The sequence below is a fragment of the Furipterus horrens genome, unplaced genomic scaffold, assembly GCF_987537825.1.
Source record: "Furipterus horrens unplaced genomic scaffold, mFurHor1.1.pri manual_scaffold_5, whole genome shotgun sequence".
Lineage (NCBI taxonomy): Eukaryota > Metazoa > Chordata > Mammalia > Chiroptera > Furipteridae > Furipterus > Furipterus horrens.
The window spans coordinates 49,694,128-49,715,653 of NW_028327175.1; the positions used below are offsets into that span (position 1 = coordinate 49,694,128).

The following is a 21,526-nucleotide window of genomic DNA, read 5'->3' on the forward strand; positions in this document are numbered from 1 at the left end:
TTTGGACAAACCATTCTATTTGAAAATTATGATGGAAAAATTAATTAAGTAATTAATTAAAAACAGCACCTTATATCTAGTTTAAATAAAATATATATATAATGAGCACTAAGAGGAAGAGTGAAAAGGAGACTGAGGCATGATTAGCTTGATAGGAGGGCCAAGGACAGTGGAAGGGAGAGAAAAGAAATTCAAGGATTTCAAGGCAAAGGGGGCCTAATGTGTGTAAAGTACTATTTTAAGCATACAAACATGTTTTCACATATACACACATGCACATGGACACATGTCTTGAAAAGAGGACTCACTGCATACACATATACACACATATTTTCTTTTTTATTGAATTTATTGGATTGACCTTGGTTAACAAAATTATATAGGTTTCAGGTGTACAGTTCTATAATGCATCGTCCATGTATTGTACCGTGTGTTTGCCACCCAGTGTCATCTCCTTGCATCACCATTTACCCCCCTGTATCCTCTTCCACCTCCCTCCACTAACCTTTCCCTCTGGTGATCACCATACTGTCGTCTCTATCTACAAGGGTTTTTGTTTTGGGTTGTTCTTTGTTTTTTGTTTTTTTTGCTTAATCTCTTCACCTTTTCCACCCAGCCCCGCAATACCTCTTGTTCCTGACAACTGTCAGGTTGTTCTCTTATTTATGAGTCTGTTTCTCTTTTGTTTGTTAGTTCATTAGATCCCACTTATGAGTGGAATCATATGGTATTTGTCTTTTTCTGACTGGCTTATTTCACGTAGCATAATGTTCTCCAGGTCTATCCATGCTGTCGCAAAGGGTAAGTTTTCCTTCTTTTTCTATGGACAACTAGTATTCCATTCTGTAAATGTAGCACAGCTTTTTTATCCACTCATCTACTGATGGACACTTGGGCTGCTTCCAAATTTATACATATATTTTTAAACAACATTATCATTCTCAGCATGGCAAAATGGTCGCTCAGTGGGAGATCCTCAGAAACAGACACTATTTGGACCCAGGCTGGGAGGTTGTAGCAGATTGATATCTCTGTTCATGCACTCTGGAGCACAACTTCCTTGAATGAGACAGCAGGTAGAAGAGTATACATCTCCAAAATTATTCCTCCATCTCTTATTTCTTTTATAACTGAGGTGCATACGGTTGAGTTCTGGTAAGCTAAAAGCTTGTATGAGGCAAGTTTGCTGAACTGTGTACATAAACTAAAAAGAGCATGCAACTATAGGGTAACTGAGGACCTACATTTAGTATGCTACTACTGAATTGGAGTAGTGACTGGCAGTCAGATCTCCTAATGGGCATATATATGCATGCAGAGAATTTATATAGGTATTTTAAATCAGTTCTAGGAAAAAGCGTTATCATTTTAAATAATGTTTAGTCTTTGACATTTGAGGGAACAAAAGTGTTTTAAATATTTAATTTAAAAATACTGCTTATATTAATAGCACAAGTTTCTTTTTTTAATGAAAGTGAAGTAATGCCTTGCTTTTTAGCACAGACTTAGAAAGTGTTAAAATTGAGCATAACAGCATGAGTAGTAATGAAATAGCACAGCAGTTTGCTAGTGAGAGTGCATAGATGACCTGCTCTAAGATAGACCTCATGTAATTCAGCAGTTTTAGAAATTAAACTCTACTTTGAGTTAATTGTAAATTTACAAACAGTGATAAGAAATAATGCAGAGATATCCCAGGTACCCAGTTTTCCGCAGTTGTAATATCTTGGTATAATATCAAAACCAGGATCTTGATACTGATATAGTTATGGTAGAGAATATTTCCATCAGCAAAGGATCCCTCATGTAGCCCTTTTATAGTCACATTCACTTCCCCTCCTGTCCCCATTCCCTCCTTAACTGCCCCAATTACTGATATGTTTGTCATTGCTGTTCTGTAAGTAGAATGTTATGGAATTGTACAGTGTGTAACCTTTGGCTTTTTTCACTCAACATAATTCTTGGGAGAGTCATCCAGGTTGTTGTGTGTATTTGTAGTTCATTGCTTTTTATTCCTGAGTGGTATTTGATGGCATGGATGTACCACAGTTTGTTTACTCGGAATTGAAGGATTCTGGAATTTCCAGTTTGCAGGCTATTAGGGATAAAGCCACTGTAAACATTTGTGAACAAATTTTTGTGTGAACATAGGTTTTCATTTCTCTGTGATAAAACTCAAGACTGTGATTGTTGGTTCATATGGAAGTGGCATGCTTAGTGTTTTTTAAGAAACTGACAGACTGTTTTCCAGAATGGTTGTACTGTTTTACATTCCCATTAACAATGTATGAGTGATTCAGCCTCCAAATCCTCACCAGCATTTGGTATTGTCACTGTTTTTATTTTACCTGTCCTGATAGGTGTGTAGTGATATCTAATTGAGGTTTTAATTTGTATTTCCCTAATGACTCATGATTTTGAACATCTTTTCATGTGCTTATTTGCGGTCTTTGTGTTCTCTTGTTGAAATATCTCAATGTCTTTTGCCCATTTTCCTATTGATGTTTCTTTATATATTCTGGATGCTAACCTTTGATTATAATTAAGCAGAACTTAAAATGAACTTTAAAAGAAAGTAATAATGAACACCTAGGCCTAAAAGATATATAAAATCTGGTGGTACACACTTAGGGCTGGAGTTTGATGTCTGGGTTTGAATTCAGACTGTGCCATTTATTAGCTGTGTGACCTTAGGCAGGTGCTGAATATCTCTGTGACTCACTTCCTCACCTGTAAAACAGGGATTAAAAACAGCACTATCTTACTGTATTGTTGTGAAAATTAAGTGAGTTAGCGCGTATAAAGAACATGAACGTTGCTTGGCTCATAAGAGCTGAATGTGTGTTAGTTGTTATTTCTTAAAAAGTGTGCATTGATTTATTTGCCTAACTACACTTTTCTTTTTATTACTTCATAGTGGTTGGATTTCATCTCTTACTGGTCTCAATAAAAGTATTCCTGTTGGCATCATGATGATAATCATCGCAGCACTTTTCACAGCATCAGCAGTCATCTCACTAGTCATGTTTAAAAAGGTGAGTGAAATTTCACACCTGCAAGTCTTTACAGTGAAACTCATTTTCCCGTTGTGCTCTTACTGTAGTGTGACCTCACACCATTTTTTGTTTTTGTGCAAGTTGGTTCTCTTTGAGGATTACTCTGTACAATGAAAAGCTATGCATAGGTATATTTTAGGAAATTGCATCACATATCACATTTTAAACTTTCTTTAAAAAGGAAATATTTTAAAATTCTGTTAACTGAAGGCTTTTGTCAATTGAAGAGTTAAACTTGTTTTTAAAATTTAGACTTTTTTATATATTCTGATTTCTTTTTTGAATATTAAATACATTCGCCTGATTAATAAATGTAAGTGTGGTATATGCATTTTATTTTTATTTAAAGTTTAAATATACTAAGTTACTTATCTAAGAGTATAAAGTGAGCTGGTGACAGGTTCAGACCGGGTTATGACATGAATTTTGTTTTTAGCGACTGCCCAATTATCTATACTTCTTCCCGTAGGATTCTCGTGGCTGTTTTTACAGCCTCAAAAGAAATCATTACATAGGATAAGAGGGAAATCAATGTTTTTATTTGTTATATAAAGCTTAATTGTGACATACACACACACACACACTCACTGTATATATATATTTGATATTCTGCATGTGTTCAAACATGATATAGCAACCCTGGGAATAACATCTATGTTTTAAAATGATAAAAGACTTTTTGGTGGATCTTACTCTAAAGAAAATAAGTCTATGCAACATTTAAAAAAATTTTTTCATGCCTAGTAACTTGAGACTATGTACAAGTAATACATAGAAATAATTGTACCTTATATTTAAGAACACTTTGCACTCCTGAAATATTTTACTTATACATTTGCCTTTGTTCATCTCAAAACTCTGTGAAGGCTGGATAGTATTTTTCTGTCCAAATTTTGTTACTCATTTTCTCTCAAAAAACCTTTTATTTCTTTTTGAATTACACACACATCCTGTTGAAACTCAGCTTTCTAAAGTAACTAAATCCTAAAGTCTTTTTTCATTCTCCTGCTCCTTGAATTCTGTAGTCTCTTCTATGCTGCCAGCAGCTCCTATTCCTCAGTCTTTGTAATTGTGTTCTAATTCTCCTGTCTGTGAGGTTATTCTTTCCCTTTCACTTATTTATTTGTCCAGCTCATTAGTAAAAGTCTTCTTTTTTTGTGGGAATTTCAACCTCCCTCATTGTTTCTGTTTCTTCCTTATTTGGGTGACCTAGAATATTGGTGTTGGAAGACATAATGCTTTGCATAAACATTTAGTTGCACCATCAGATGGCTGTTTGCATCACCAGTAGATTGATATCCTCGTCTCACAGTAAGGCATCAGGAACTCATCGTTTTCTTCTCAGAACTAGGTCTTCTTCCAGAAGTTCTGAGTTTTGTTCAAGAAACATTTATTAAGACTACCTATTATTTGATTCCATTTATATGAAATGTTCAAAATGTGAAAACCCGTAGAAACAAAGTAAATTGGTGGTTGTCTGTGGCTGGGGCGGGGAAGAGTGACTGCTAATGGTTATGAAATTTCTTTTTGGGGTGATGAAAATGTTCTAAAATTAAGTTGTATAGAGGATATAGTCACAACATGATCAGTATACCAAAAGCTATTGCATTGTAAACTTTAAAAGGCTAAACTGTAGAGTAGACAAATTTTATCTCAGTAAAACATTTTTTTAAAGGAACAGCTATTAGATACCTACTATAAATGAGGCGGTGCTAAGTACTTTCTCAGATGATTCCATTTAACATTTTGTCAGCACTTTGACTGTTTCTGTCAGTGCTTCCATTACTTATTAGATCACGTTCCTAGATACTTTTATACTTTTTATTTTTATTTTTTTACTATCTTTCTGCCCTTCTCTTCCTTTTCATTCCCAACCTCAGTGAATCCAGAATTTTTTTTGACTGGTCAGTCACACCCTGCCTCCACTTTCTTCACTCCATTTGATATATAGTTACTTTATTAATCTTAAAAACAAAACAAAACAAAAGAACAGACAAACCCAGCATTCTGAAGATTTTTGACATAGATATGCATTGGTAAGGGGATTGAAGTGATTGTGAGAAGTAGGTCTAGTCCCTTTCACAGCTCCTGGACCCAGACTTTCTACTCCGCTCAAACTGTACTACTCAGTTTATTTAAGTGCATCATGTATATTCATTTGCCCAGTTCTTGTTCATGCTCTGCTTCTTAACTTTCAGGGTGCATCATCTTCTCTATTCGTGTTCTTTCAAGAAGTTGCTCAAATCTTCCTGCCTCTTCCACAGAATCGTTCTCTTACCCCGTGTCTTAGGGATTATGTCATCCTGTTTTCTTGGGAACTTGCTGTCTGTATGACGCACTGTGGGATCTGGGCACAAGCCACTTTATGTACCCCGTAGTGCACATTTTCTAGGTACCCATCTTGTTAAGCTCTTCCAGGGTGAACATGTCTTGTACCATTGGAATTAAATGAGAAGAGCAATGGCTTTGGAACCACATAACTCAGGTCGAAATTCTCACTCCTTCATATACAGCTGTGTGAACTGAGGCATGCTTGTAACCACTCATACGCTAAGCTTCATGAGAGGAGGGACCTAGTCTGTGTGCTTTCAGGCTGTCTTCCTTACATCTAGAACAGTGACTGGCAGTGATTAGCATGTGATAGGTACTTAATTATATGTTGAATGAAGAATGAGAATAGCTGCTACTTTTATTGGTGTGATGATTAAGTGAAACAATGACTGTAAGTTGCATAGCACAGGGCATCAATTAAAATTAATTTTTGCCCTGACCGGGTGGCTCAATTCATTGGAGCATTGTCCCATAAACCAAAAGGTTGCAGGTTCAGTTCTTAGCCAGGGCCCGTACCTAGGTTGTGGGTGTGATTCTTGGTCAGGGTGCATACGGGTGGCAGCCAGTAGATGTTTCTCTCTCTCTCTCTCCCCACTTCCCTCCCTTCCTCTCTCTTTAAAGTGAATAAACATATCCTTGGGTAAGTATTAAAAAATTAATTTTCTTTACTGGTATTTTTAACCTCTTTATCATTTTATATTCAGGGTCTGGTTTGATGTGTACTTTTGTTTAATAGGTGCCTGTTCCATCAGAAAAATAGGATATAATGAAGATATTTATTGAAAGGACTTGGCTTATGTGGTTGTGGAGGCTGTCTTGGTTAGTCTGAAATCTGCAGCGTAGGCAGTCAGGAAGGGTTAGAAACTCTCAAGTAGAAGCTGAAGCTGTAATTCACAGGTGGGACTTCTTTCTCAGAGAAGTCTCAGTTTGTTCATAAAGCCTTTAATTTTAGGATCAGGCCTACCCACATCACTCAGAATATTTTTTTCTCAAAGTGAACTGATTATATATGGTAATCACATATGCAGAATGCCTTCACTACAGTCTGATCATTGCAACATTTCTTTGTACAATTTCCTTATTATTCCAGATACACAGTTGGGGGTGCTTTATAAAACTAGAAACGTAATAAATTTTAAGAGTACAGTAGAGGGTTTTGTGGTATGTTGAAGGTTTTGTTTGTTTGTTGAACAGCCATTGAAGAGTATGTGTTATGTGCCATGTACTGCACTATAAGCTCAAGGAGCTCGCATTTTGGTGTGGAAGAGAAACAAATGAATGTATACCACAATCCAGTGCTTTAGTAGATATGACAGGGGGGAAACCTAACCACATTCTGGAGATCTGTTGTAGTAGTGAGGTCTTTTTGTATTGCCTTGGGTGAGATATCATGATGAATAGGAATTATCTAAGTAAAGGAATAAGGAGGAAGGGAGAGGGTAAGTAGGTACCAGGTAGCAGGGATACCATTTCCATATCTAGTTTCAGGGAACAGCATGGCATATTCAGATAATTAAAAGTAGCTGAGAACGGATGGGAAATAAACTTGGTGCAGAGAGAATAGTGGGCTGGTTGGTGGTGGGGAACAAGCAAAGGTGAGGCTGAGCACATAAGTGTAGTTACATTCTGTAGTCTTATGAATTAGCAAACCTTGTTAAGAAGTCTGGATTTTCTCCAGAGAGTGGTGGTGAGCCATAGAAGAAGTACAAAGAGGAGAGTAATTTAATTGATCCAATTTGAGCTTTAGAAACACTATTCAGGAATAGATTTGGGATTTGTGGGGCATGGATGTAGTACCTGGAGAAATTAAGACTGAGAGATAAGCTAGAAAGCTAGTTAGTAGTGATGGTAGCCTAAACTAAGAAAGTGGCAGTGTAAAATAACTGTAGTAAGGGAAAATGAGCAGGTAGTGATTGATTCGACTTGGGGCTGGAAGTGGGGGATGAGGGGAAGACTCAGGGATGACACCCAGGTTTGTAGACAATGGGTCATTCAGAAACAGAGTACAGGAAGAACAGATTTGAGCATCAGGATGTTTTCAACTTTATATGTGGAGAGTTTAAAATTCTGGTGGGGCATTAAAGTATAATCACTTGGAAGACTTTTAGATATATAAGTTGGGAGCAAAGGAAAAAACTTTAGGCTGGATTTCTAAACTTGGGAAGCCTGGAAAGTGGATATGGAGTGAGAAGAGATCCCAGGGCGAATACTCACAGCATTTAAGAATCTACTGAGGGAAGATCGGAGAGGGAATGTTACCCAGTACTGGTGGGGGTGGGAAATGTGTGACATAGATGATGAAGAGTCAGTATGGAGGAAATCTTTATTTGCAGCTGCTGTGTAACTAACTGACTGTTGTGTGCTACGCTCTAAAGTCTTTGACCTGCAATGTTTTCCCCCAAGTAACACAATTCAGGATCCAGTACATGAAAGGAAAAGTTCTAGAGCTGTGCCTATTGTATGCCAGGCATTCAAAAGAAATATGACTACTTCTCAAATAAATGTATTGATACGGAAATTGTGCAGCATACTCTATTTTGGTTGACCATTTTTTCTTTTACCTCATAGTTAAAGAAATTCCTAGTTACCTCTTTTTTTAAAATATGTATTTACTATCTCTCATTCTATACAAGTTCCTAAACTTCTCTGAACCTCATATTCTTTATCTGTGAAATAAGGAATTTAGATGAGATGATTTTCTGTATGATTTTATGCAGTACGGTCAATGGGGATAGTATGGTATAAGCTAAAATGTAACTTGAGCCAGCTTTCATATTTGCAGTGGCATAGATTTCTCTTACTTTGAAAGAAATTGAGATCCAATGAAAACACCTGATATTTTTTTTCCTTTTCATTTTATTTTCCTCACTTAAAATGGCTGTTTGAAGAAAAAAAAAGAAAATATTTTGGGGTTATGTAGCCACAGTTTATAACCACTAGAGGTCAGGCTCTTCATAAATAGTTAATGCCCTCTGAAAATTACCTGTGCACACAATATTTTTACTCTACAATTGTTGCATTTTATTAGGCTGTTCTGTTTCCATCCTCAGCTGAATGTGTTCTGTGGTATAGATTTATTTCAATTATAGTGAATACAATTTTGAGACTTCTGTTGGCATTCTGATGTCCTGCATAGATAGGTAATCAATGGTATGCAGAGTTCCCCATATGAACACTGTGGTAACTTAACGTTGCCCCATTGTGTCATCTTATCCTCCAAATTAAAAAAAAAATGAAATGCAAGAATATCTGTCTTTTTTATCTCTTTTGTAAATAAGGGAATAGTTCAATCTTAAGTTTCTTAAATTTTTCCTTCAATTATTCCTAAATGGTGTGTGTGTGTGTTTTTTAAAGATCTTTCTATAGTAAACTATTAAAATTGAATAATAGTTTTGGGCTAAGGCAAAGGTATTATAAGTGGGTCAAATAACAATAAATGAATGAATCACAGGAGACTATATGAGGAGAATCCAAAATTTCCTCTTTCTTTGTTGTAAGAGTCGGAATAATTTAGTATGGAAGAGTAGACAGAAATACATAATTCATATTCCTTTGGGATCTAGTTTCAAATGATTGTTTTTTCTTTTTTTAAATAATATTTTATTGATTATGCTATTACAGTTGTCCCAATTTTCCCCCTTTACCCCTCTCCACCCAGCACCCCCCACTCTCTCAGGCAATTTCCCACACCATTGCCCATGTCCACGGGGCATGCATATGTGTTCTTTGGCTACTCCATTTCCCATGCTGTACTTTACATCCCCATGACTGTTCTGTAACTACCTATTTGTGCTTCTTAATCTCTTTACCATTTTCACTCATCCTCCCGATCTCCCTCCCTTCTGGCAGCCATCAAAATGTTCTCTGTATCTGTGATTCTGTTTCTGTTCTACTTGTTTGTTTATTTTATCTTTTTAGATTCAGTTATTGATATGTATTATTTTTTCCATGAAACCTTAAAAATTGTTCATAGGCTCTTGTGTCCACATTTATAATATAATTGATTTTTTTTTTTTTTGCATCTTGTATTTTAGAAAAAAATTTATTTCCTTTAAAAAACAAGTTTCCCCCTGGCTGCTGTGGTTCAGTGGATTGAGCATCAGCCTGTGAGCCCAGTGTCACTGGTTCGATTCCCAGTCAGGGCACATTACTAGATTTCATATCAGGTCCCCAGTTGGGGGTGCGAGTGAGAGGCAACCACACAGTGACGTTTCTCTCCCCCTCTTTCTCCTTTCCCCTCTTTCTAAAAATAAAAAAATAAACAAATAAATTATTTTAAAAACAAAAATACAAGTTTCCTTAAGTGCTCAAAATTTTTTTGATATACCGAAATATCTGCAAATACTCTTTTATTTTGTGTCAGGGTATACTATTTGGCTATACTATCCAGAATAAGGACAAGTTTCATTTATTAGTTAAATTGGTTTTTACACTGAATGTTTTGTGGCGGTAATCTATTACGTGTAAAGAGATAATCCTCTTAGATTAAACATGACTTTCTCTTTCTTTGAAAACATTGTGGTTGCTCACTCCCCTTTTGGGGGGCTTTATTTTGGATCTAGGAGGACAGCAGGCTGATAATTTTACTGTGCTGGTGTTCTGCAGTCACACATAGGCTCCCTTTCTCCTTCCCTCCCTCTCTTGTCCACTGTTGTCTACATTGTTTTACATTCCCACCAGCAAGGGTTCCAGTTTCTCCATGTCTTTGCCAACACTTTCGATTTTTCTGATTATAGCCATCCTAGTTGGTGTGAAGTAGTTATGTTCACTTTTTAAAAAATTAATCTCTGAGATAATTACAAAGTAAACATTTTACATTGTAATGCAGATATAGTCTACAAGAGCAGTATTGCACTTATTTGGTAACACTTCTATAATGAAGATAATTTTAGGCCATTTTTTAATTCCTAGCAGATAAAGAAACAAATAATTATTCAGTGGCTTCTACCACAAGTATTATGTCTTTTAGAGGATGTAACAATGAATGAATATGGGCTCTTCCCCTCAAGGAACTAAAAGCATGCGGGGTATAAGACAAGTAGATAAACCTTCCAAAAGCAGCAGCATAATGCACATACCTAAAAAATATACAGAGTATAGGAGGTGCTTACTGTAGGGAGAGCCATAGCTAGTTCGTGCAGAAAGAGATCAACAGTATTTGATGTAGGCCTCAAAAGATGAGTGGGATTTCAATAACATAAAACCAGAGTGCTAATTCAAGAGGTTCCAGAAGTGGCAACTGACCCAGATCTATGGTGGGAGGGTTTATAAAGGATTTCTAGGAAATTGTTAATTGAAAAAATTGGGCTTAAGGGTCCTTAAGTTTTTAAAAACTCAAAATAAGAATAAAAAATTTCAAAAACTCACTTATTTGTATTTTCTGAGCTTTTAAAAAAGGTAAAATAATTTTGGTATGACAGGGATCTTATATTAATGAAAGCATGAATTCTTGAAATAGTGTTCTATAATCTTTAATGGAAACATGTTTGGATTATTTTGATTAAAGTAATATGCTTCTTTCCTTTTAAAAAAAAAAGTTTTGTTGTACACCTCATTGATGTACACTAAGATGTTTTGAAGCTACATTAAGGAAACAGGATAAGTTATTTTTATTAGTGCAACACATTTATATAATTATTTCATCCTGAGGAAAACTCTCAGAAACAGGGCAACAAATATTCTTGTTTTATGGAAGGTAAACTTAAGCTTTTGAGTGGTGACAGTGAGCACTGTGCACTGAATACTTAACGTGATTTTTTCCCTCTAGGTGGCTCTCTGGGTCTATATAGATATAGACTATTGAGAAGTGTGTACTATTACTACCTTTATTTTGTTTCTGTGCTCTGTGGGGCAATGCATTTCATTTTAAGTAATTAAACTATGAAGCCCATCAATATATCACATCAGCTACTCAATACAAATTTGAAAAAAGAAATAACAAAGGAAAACATGTTTATTTATTACATGCCTATAAACTTGGGAAAAAGGAAAGAGAGAGAGAGACAAATGAACCTGTAATTACATTGGACTGTGACTGGGTCTAGTATGTAAAGAAGGTTTATTAGATTTCTGTAATGCACTTCATTTTGTAAAATCTAATCATAGGTACTCATTGTGAGATAATTCCTTGAACACAGGAGTAGTATTTTATCTGTATTTTTAATGTTTCATAGAAAAGTTGGTTTTGGAAGAGGAGTAAAAATAATTACTTAGATACTTTTGATAGTGCTATGGTTACTAGAAGAAAAGACTTCTAAGGTTTACCAGTATATGTACTTGTCAGCCCTCTCTTTTTATCCCTAAACTTTTCACACTTTGATCCATGTTAATATGGCATGTGCTTGGACCACTATATCAGAAGAATTCAGGATGATCTGGGTATTTTTATCTTTTACCGTGACAGTTCTTCATTCCTTAACATGGTTTTTTCCCTTGACATCTGTAGAAGGGCCCCTGGTTTTCCCTCTTCCTTTCCTAATCATTCCTTGTTGTTGTGGCTACCTCTTAAATGCTGGTGTCTTAAATAGGCTTTGGTACTTGACTCTCTTTCTGCTTTGTATGTGTGTGTGTGTTTTAATTTTTCAAAATAGTCTTTAATATTTTTCTTAAAAAATTAAAAAGAAAAATGCAAGGCATTTCAGTGTGTTGCCTGCATTATAGAGTGTCTTAGATTTTAAAAATATATTTTAAGAAAAGATTAATAAAAAAAGACGATAGGGAAAACAATGTTAAAGAAAATGCAAAGTAAGGAAAATTTTCATAAATTATGGAAAGTACCAGCCCGATAGCTTGCTTCCCAGTGTTTCTCAGAAGACAGAATGCAAACCAGAATGCTCTTTTATTTAGATTGGTTATAAAACCAGACAAAAGAAATCTGACACTTGAGAATATATCACGCAAGATCAAATGTGAAAGAATTGAAAACTTAAAAGTTAAATTTAAGTATCTGGATATATAGGAAGTCCAAATGTTTTGACATGTATACAGGTTTTATGTTGGTGAAGTTAGCTATTTTTTCTAAGCTGCTTCTTTACGATATAGACTAATCTAATCATTTCAGTAGTCCTGTATGGGAAGAAGTTAGGAGCTACAATTACACCAGTTGTAAACAGTACTCTGCTAGGCCCTAATATTATCTAGTAACTCATGTCTTTTGAATTTAAGTTTTGGTAGGTTTAGATGCTTAAAGTAAATTTTAAAAGATGGGCAGTCGGATGTTACCTGATCTATAAAAATATCAATAAGCGCTGCAGGTATAATTAACTCCACCGTTTGAGCGCCCATGTTGCTGTGAGCAATGCTGACAAATTTTCCCAAAAGTGCCAGTGCTGCTCCCAGTGACTCTTTTTTTGATGGCTATAAATGTAAGTAACAATGGAAAAATTCGTATTTTATGTTTTCTCTTTTTTTATACCTCAGGTTATATATTGATGTAATTTTTTCTCATGTTGATCCAAATTTTGAGTTACACATGGCACTCAAAGGGTTAAGTTGTCTGAGGCTTAAGGACAAAGCTCTCATTCAGTTAGAATATTCACTCCAGAATTATGGAGACTGTATCCAGGTAGCTGAGATTAAAGTCTTGGGCATGTTATTGCTCAGTTACCTCATTATATGGCAACTGGTAGAAGTGAGTATATCAGAAATCTTAGAAGTATCTTTGTATAATATTACATTTTACAAATTTATCTGCAATCCACTTATTCCTCCCATTATTGTTCCTTTCAGAAACCTAGACACTCTCCTCTGGTGGTCTTAGGAATCTTTTTAACATAATAATTTATCAAGAAAAAGAAATTTTGCTTAAAGCATTAAAATCCATACATGGTTCTGCCGTATTTATTAAATGTCTCTTGAAGTATCTGATTCTTGGTTGAAAGTAGAAGTTATGCACATTGGTTGGAAGGGAGTGTTATTTTCATAAGTATCTTTATAAATCACTCTTCTTGAGAAGTTCTCTTTGAGATTTATCCAGGTTTTTAAGAAACCATTCAAAAACTTTTATGTAAGGACCTAAACTGGTCTCCTTAGAATCTCTGGTTCTATGCTTGATATTGGATTCAGCTTTGTTCTCCTCTTTTTCCTCTTCATTAGTGGAAATGGCATCTAATTCATGGCAGATGGAATTTATGGTTGGAACAGTAAACAGATTAAACAGATCCACTTTCTGTAAATAGTAGGCACTGAAATTCATCCTGTTTTAGGATGAACACTAAAAGGGCTCTTCAGCAAATGATTGATTCCTTTGCTTATACTGATGTCCAGCCGTGGAACACAGTACTGCAGCATGATCTCCCACTCAAGCCAGGGTCCACATTTGCCATTTTTGATGTCATTCAGATATCTGACTACTTTCTTCAAATGCTCTTTCCAGTGCTTCCAGCACTGAAGTGCACTGTGATGCTTTTGGAAACTTTGTTGAGGGTCATCATGAATTGTTTCAGGAACAAGAGCTAAAATCTCACCACAGTTTTATGCCCAAGAGTATCTTGATCAACTAAGGCATATTTTTGAAAGTGTTTATTTATTCCGTTTATAGATTGTTCAGACAAAAGGGTGAATTTTTTCACTGAGGTGAACTTTCTTTTTAATGCCTTGACCACCCTTTAAATAGGCATTAATAAGTATTTGTTCTAATTTATCATTTCTTTATAATTGCATCAAATGGCTGTTATATGTATTGATGTGCTTCATAGTTTATGCATCTTATAATGTGTTATTTAGCTTCCATGTCTTTGTGTGTTGCTCAGTGTTCTTCTTGTGATTGATTTCTAGTTTCATAGCATTGTGCTCAGAGAAGATGCTTGATATGATTTCAATCTTCTTAAATTTATTGAGACCTGTTTTATGTCCTAACATATGGTCTGTAGAAAATGTTCCATGTGCACTTGAAAAATATGTATATTCTACTGCTTTGGGGTGAAGTGCTCTGAGGATATCAATTAAATTCATTTGATTTAGTGTGTCATTTGAGACCTCTGTCTCCTAGTTGATTTTCTGTCTGGAAGATCTATCCATTGAAGTTAGTTAGGTGTTAAAATCCTCGAAATATGACTGTATTTCTATCGGTCTCTCCCTTTATGTCCATCAAGATTTGCTTTACATATTTTGGTGCTCCCAGAGCATACTGCAGAGGACAATTTTCTGATTTATCACAGACCCAACAGTGAACACCTCTTCTTCCATAATACATGCAGAAGCAATGCTTAAACCCATAGTCCTCCAGTGCTCAGTTGATGATGCATATGGCCCTTGTCATGAGGGTCCAGCACTTAGAATATATGTCTGCAGAACTACAACATCTACTCATATCATCAGTCTGTCATGTCAATGTCAAACACCAGTTTTTTTTCTTGAGTCTAGAAAGCTCCTAGCTACATTGTATTATGTTGTTGGGTCTGTGGGAATATACCACACCTATATCAATCTTGTATGGATTCATTTTCTGCATCTCCTTTCCAAATCACTCTGGTTGTTGATGGATTGGTAATGAATATAAATATCATCATTCAATGTGAATGAAAATTAATGGTGTTGTAACTAATTTTTTATCACTCCACCATAGTTGAGTCAGCGATAGTACTGGGCGTATGAAAAGGGTCTCCAGTGATAAAGCTTTAGCAGCTCGGCAGCTCAGTAGGGTCAAATACCTCCATGGAGCATGGTACTCAGATCTGGAAGGATTATTGCAAGAATTGGCAGCAACCACACAAGAGTCTTTACTTTGTATTCTTCATGGAGAGTTCCATTTATGTCAGAGTTTAGCTACCATTTATGTGCCAGGGGTTTCCAAGTCCGTATCTCTAGCCCACTCTTCTCTTGACCTTCATACCAAATCTTCAGCTGCCTGCTGTGGCAGGCCTGGAGTAGGTATTCAGTAAACATTTGTAGAATGTATGACTATTTAGAATCCAACCCAGCACCTCTTTTCCTCCTTAAACCAGCCTATCCTCTCTAATCTCTGTATTTTTGAAACAGCATTCTAGTATCCAAATTTAACTTGACTGTTTTTGACTCATTGTACTTTTTTCACTTGACATTTACTCCATAATTACCTGTTTTTATCTGGGTTTGGGGAAGGGACTGACTGATGCACTGTCCCCAATCTCTGAACCTGCTTTGATTGTGTTTCAGTCAGGCTTCTAATTTAGCTAATCACAATGCAGTGTAATTACAAGTTCACTTTTCTGTTTCTTCCTCTCTCTCCCCAACTTTAAAGGCATATAATAAATATTTGTTCTAATTTATTATTTTCTTTCTCAAATTTGTATTGAGTGGCTAATGTTATATGTATTGATGTGCTTCATAGTTTATGCATCTTAATAACATGTTATTTAGCTTCCATGTCTTTGTGTGTGTTAATGTTTAAGAATTATATCCTTTTGTTGGATTGTCCCCTTTATCATTATGTAGTGTTCGTTGTCGCTTACCGTAGCCTTTGTTTTAATGTCTGTTTTGTCGGGTATAAATATTGCTACCCCAGCTTTTTTTTCCTTTCTATTTGCATGAAATATATTTTTTCATCCCTTTACTTTTAATCTGTGTGTACTTTGGATCTGAGATGGGGCATTTGGAGGCAGTATATATATGGATCTTGGTTTCTTATCCATTCAGCTACCCTACATCTTTTGATCGGAGCATTTAAGCCATTTACGTTTAAGATGATTATTGATAGATTGTATTTAATGCCGTTTTATTGTTAGACTAGTTTCCTCTGTTTTTTCTTCTTCTTTCTCTTCTTCTTCTTAAAGCAAGCCCTTTAACCTTTGTTGCAGTACTGGTTTGTTAACAGATTCCTTTAGCTTTTTCTTGTCTGGGAAGCTCCTTATTTCTCCTGTTTTAAATGATAGCCTTGCTGGGTAAAGTAGCCTTGGTTGTAGGTTCCTTACTTTTCATCACCTTGAATATTTCATGCCACTCCCTTCTGGCCTGAAATGTTTCTGTTGAGAAATCAGGTAACAGTCTAATTGTTGCTCCCATGTATGTAACTACTTGCTTTTCTCTTGTGACTTTTAGGATTCTCTCCTTTTCTTTAGCCTTGACATTTTAATTATGATGTGCCTTGGTATAGGACTCTTTGGGTCCAACTTGTTTGGGACTGTCTGAGCTTCCTGGATTTATGTGTCTTTGTCCTTCACTGGATTAGGGAGTGTTTGGTCATTATTTCTTCAAATAGGTTCTTGATCCCTTGCTCACTCTCTTCTTTTTCTGGTATTCCCATGATGTGGACATTGCTACACTTCATGTTGTCTGAAAGGTTTCTTAAGCTCGCCTCCTTTTTTAAAATTCTTTTTTTCTTTTTGCTGCTCTGCTTGGGTGTTTTTTTCTACCTTATCTTCCAAATCACTGATTCGATTCTCTGCTTCATCTAACCCACTGTTTATTCCTTCCAGTGTGTTATTTAGTTCAGATATTGCATTTTTAAATTTCTGACTGGTCCTTTTTTATGGCTGTCTGCTTCTCCAGCCATCTCTCACTGGTGGACAGAAACCCTGCTGCTTTTCACAGCTGGAATGTACTTGGGTTCTTTTCCCAGTGCCCTTCGCTGGGGAGCCCAGGTTGGAGTTTAGACCCAAATCTTATCGGGGAGAACCCCCTGGCCACTGAAATATTTCTCTGACAGTTCAGCTGCCACCTATGGGAGCCCAGCCAGCCCTCTTGCACCTCCTCCACAATTCCTAGCAGTCATGTGGTGATGTGGCTTCTTCATCTGTTCGTGGTTATAAGGCTTCTCTCCACCTAGTGTTTAGTTGGTTATTCAGGATGATTTTTCTATAATTTAGATGTAATTTCAGTTTGGTCCTGGGAGGAGGTTTGTAAAGCTTCCACCTATTCCTCTGCCATTTTGGGACCCTCTCCCAACATAAGCTAATAGAACATTTTTGAAACCTGCTCATAAAAATAAATCCCAAGATTTGAATGATGAATCAGTATAGACAGATAGCTCACAGAAGTGATTTTTTGTAACTCCTTTAAAAATTGACCACTCACAAAAGGTTAAATGGTATACAGAGTGGATAGCAGAATTATCTTTGAGAACATAAATAGTTCTTGGTACATTAAATGATAAAATGATATTATATATGATTACAGTATGGTCAGTCATGTATAACTAGCCAATACAGAAGTAGAAGAGGCATTATTTTCTTTGATTTGTCTAGGGTAATAAATTAATGTTTTAAAGTCAGAATGTCCTTTGTTATGTTAAAGCATTTTCTTGTAATGCTCTAATATGTTAATTAGAAACAACAGAAAACACAGCTTTTTTATCTTCTTTTCTCTAATATAAGAGAGAGAAAGTGGGGAGAGAGGGAGAGGGAGAGGGACAGAGACAGACAAAGACATCAGTTTGTTGTTCCTTTATTTATGTATTCATTGGTTGCTTCTTGTATGTGTCCTACCTGGAGTTTGAGCCCACAACCTTGGCAGTTGGGGTAACGCTCTAACCAACTGAACTGCCCAGCCAGGGTAAAAGCTTTTTTCATTTGGTTAAGTTCTTTAAATTATTTTAATTTGGCATAGCCATAATTGTCTTTTCCGCATTGAGGATTAAAAGGAGAAACCTGTGTTAAGGAAATATTTAAAAACAATACTATGTGCCAGTGTGGTGGCTAATGTTCTGGATCTTAGAAATCATGCCTAGAATCTACTCCTTTTATCTGAGTAATGTTGAGATTAATTGAAGAGCTGTTGAAAATGAATGTGAGATGCGCACTTATCTTCTCCCACTTTTTTGTGTCTCTGTAGGTACATGGACTATATCGCACAACAGGTGCTAGTTTTGAGAAGGCCCAACAAGAGTTCGCAACAGGTGTGATGTCCAACAAAACTGTCCAGACCGCAGCTGCAAATGCAGCTTCCACTGCAGCAACTAGTGCAGCTCAGAATGCTTTCAAGGGAAACCAGATTTAGAGAATCTTCAAACAATACACTGTTACCTTTTGACTGTACTTTTTTCTCAGTTACTGTATTCTATAAATATTTTTATGTTAAAACACACAAACACACACAGCATGTGTAACTCCTATTCACTTGTGCATGGGTGAAAACCAGGAAAATGTCCTTGTCTTATTATTTACTTAACAGTTTCTTAAGATTTTAGTGCCCCTTGCAGAAAAAAATATTACATGCTAAATAAGTATTCTCCATATTTTTTGGAGGATGAATGTTCAGCAAATTACTTCAGTGGTGAGACACTGAAATTAATATGGTACTTATTAAAAATGCATTAGTACTAGCTGCAGTCATTCTTTCAAGAATCTTAGACTTAAGGATTACACATTGGAGCAGTACGCTGTTGCTTCATTTTTCTTATTTATATTGAAAGAAATAGGTCACTAGAGACTTATGGATTTTTTAATTGGCTTGCTTTTTAGCAGTTTCAGTCACAAGTGAAGGAAGAGCCTATGTGCGTGCACTTTGTAGTAGATAATGTAAATTTTATCTTTTTATTTTCTTTTTTTAGAGTAGTTGATATTTTGATATCAATCTCTGATATTGCATGGGCACCATGTTTCTTAAAAGAATTAGTATTTGGGGTTCTGCATTGCTTATGGTTGTAGGATTGGGGAGTTGTTTGTAGAATTATAGAAATGATTTTCTATAATACTTTCTTTTAAATAAATGTTTATTGGCGTGCAATGAGAATATAATATGCAGTGCATTATCCACAAGAAAGTGTAGGAAATTGATGGAATAGAATGTAATGATGAGAATACCTTTCTTTTTAAAAATTTTCAGTATTCATGTCATAGTAAAATATTACTGTATGGAAACTTTGGTATATTCTTGTGGCTACCCTTTTTAATTGAACTGAGATTGTGTTTGGCAGCTCTTTTGGGGTGTGTGTGTTGAATTTTTAACAGCGGTATTACAGTCTAGTCTAACTCCTTGTCCATAAAGAATGTACAGTATTTAAGGGATTTTTTTTTTTTTTTGGCCTCTCATATCTACTGGCATTATAAATAAAAAGATCCTGGCATACATATACTTGAATCCCTAATACATCTCAGCCTTTCAATTTTTGAGACAGAATATATTAAATTTTTTTAGTAGTAGAAAAAACAAAACATTTAACTTGCACCAAGCAAGAAAATATACAGTTGAATGCATTAATTATGAATAAATCAATTTAAAATTGTTACCATGCACCATAGGAGTTCATCCTTATAGTATGCTTTTGGGTTGAAAGTTTGAGTCATTTTTAATACTGATCAAGAAAAAGGAGGAGGGGAAGATGGCGGTGGAGTAGGGACAGTGTTCTCAGTTCGCTCCTGTTAAGGAGAGACTCCAGGAACGAATGCGGAGAGGAGTGACTGAGTGAGTGTGGATCTCCGATAGCGTGAACAGGGAGGAGAGCGTGGGAGCAGCGTGGAGGGGGGTGGAGGGGTTTACCTCGCACTGCAGGCTGAGTCATTCCGGGACCCGGTGTGTCTGCAGTACCAAGCCGGAGAGCTCACTAGCCAAGAGCTGCTTGGAGGCTCCCCCTGCTAGGGGCACACCAATAAGTGAATTCTTGTAGGGAGTTAGGGAGAGGATTCTTTGAAAAAGCCAGAGGAGCGAGAGAACAGTGAACAACCAGGACTGGGAGAAACTGTGTGATCTGAGTCTAGAGGGAAACCTCCTCAGCTGAAACCTCCAACCAAAAGCTCGGTATCCCGGGCGCGCGCAGCACTTGCGCTAGGGCCCTACAGAACAAAGGAGCAGTTTTGGGGCAAGGAGACCAGCTGCACAGAAAAGCTGCTGCGGAACTCCGGACCAGGGGAGAGCTCCTGAGCAAGACAGCAGAGCATGCCCCCGGCGCTTTGAGCGATCGCACTAGAATCCCACAGAACAAAAGGTGGGTTTGGGCCTAGGAGAGAAATAGGGCGCGCAGGGCATGTAAGCAGGGAAGAGAGCGGAGGCGGAGGTTCTGGAGTGGAGATGGTTTTAGGGCGGGGAGAAGGGCCCGCAGGGAAAGGCTGCTGCGGAGCTCCAGACTGGGGGAGAGCTCCTGGGTAGGAGAACGCTGCACTGACCGACCACACTAGAGTCCTGCAGAACAAAGGGACGGTGCTGGGGCGGGGAGAGAGATAGAGCGCGCAGGCCGATAGACAGGGAAGCCAGCGGAAGCTGTAGCTGGGAATAGAGACAGTTTTGGGGCAAGGAGAAGAGCCCATGCGGGAAAGCCGCTGCAGAGCTCCAGACCAGGGGAGAGGTCCTGGGCAGGAGAGTGCCACTGGGCCCGGCGCTTTAACCAACTGTGCCAGAGTCCTGCAGAACAAAGGGACAGTCTTGAGACAGGGAGAGAGGTAGGGTGCGCAGGCATATAGACAGGGAAGAGAGCAGAAGCTCTAGCCTGGGAATAGAGACATGACTGGGGGCAGGGCGGGGATTGCTGGCAGGCGCAGGCTGGACCAACAGGGGGAAGGAGTAGCTGGACAAGCCTGAGGAGGGCTGAGGGTGCCACAGGAGGGGACAACTAAACGCAGCTCACAGCAGAGCGGCGGTAGGCCCATGAATAAAAGACTAGCAACCCCAGAATCAAGCAGAACCCTCCCACAGCCAGCCAACCAACCAGGAAAGATTTGAAACCCATGGAATTTTGAATAGGGGTGGACCCAGGAAGGAAGGAAGGAAAAACAAAAAACAAACCAAAAATACCCAGAGACTGTGCCTAAAAGTTGAATTGAGTTAAAATTCTCTCATTCTTTTATTTCTCACACTCTCTCTAACTGCCCCTTCCGTCCTTTCTTATTCTCTCTCCTTTTCTCCCTTCCTCTTCCCTCCCTTCTCTCCCTTTAGCATGTCTCCCCTTCATCCTATTCTTTGTTAATTTTTTAATTTTAAATTCTCTCCCTTTCCTTCCTATTCCCTTCTTCTAATCCCCTCCCCCCCTTATCCTCGTCCTCCCTCCGTTTCCTTTCTCTCTCTCTCCTTTCTCTGCACTAAGCACTTTCAATTTTATTAAATTTCTTTATTTATTTTGTCCTCCTTCAGTCTCCACTCGTTTTTCTTTCTTCCCTTTCCCTTATTTTCCTTCTCTCCCTATAAATATTCTCTCTTTCTTTCTTTCTCCCTATTCCACTTTATATTCTAATCTTTTAATATTTAAATTTTAATTCTAATCTATTCCCCTCCCCTTCACCCTCTCCTTCTTA

General features: G+C 37.2%; 1 protein-coding gene and 1 pseudogene across 2 annotated transcripts in view; one reads left to right on the top strand and one right to left on the bottom strand.

Annotated features, from left to right (window-relative positions):
* Positions 1–19,374, top strand: part of SCAMP1 (secretory carrier membrane protein 1) — a 92,557-nt gene extending 73,183 nt beyond the window's left edge. For both annotated transcript variants that reach the window (XM_090276407.1, XM_090276406.1), the window contains 2 exons: positions 2,918–3,035; positions 18,135–19,374. In XM_090276407.1, the coding sequence (XP_090132533.1) occupies positions 2,918–3,035; positions 18,135–18,299 (283 nt within the window). In that variant the 3' untranslated portion in view covers positions 18,300–19,374. The remainder of the gene's footprint in view (positions 1–2,917; positions 3,036–18,134) is intronic.
* Positions 13,318–15,043, bottom strand: LOC150008578 (DNA primase small subunit-like; annotated as a pseudogene).
* Positions 19,375–21,526: the final 2,152 nt, after the last annotated feature.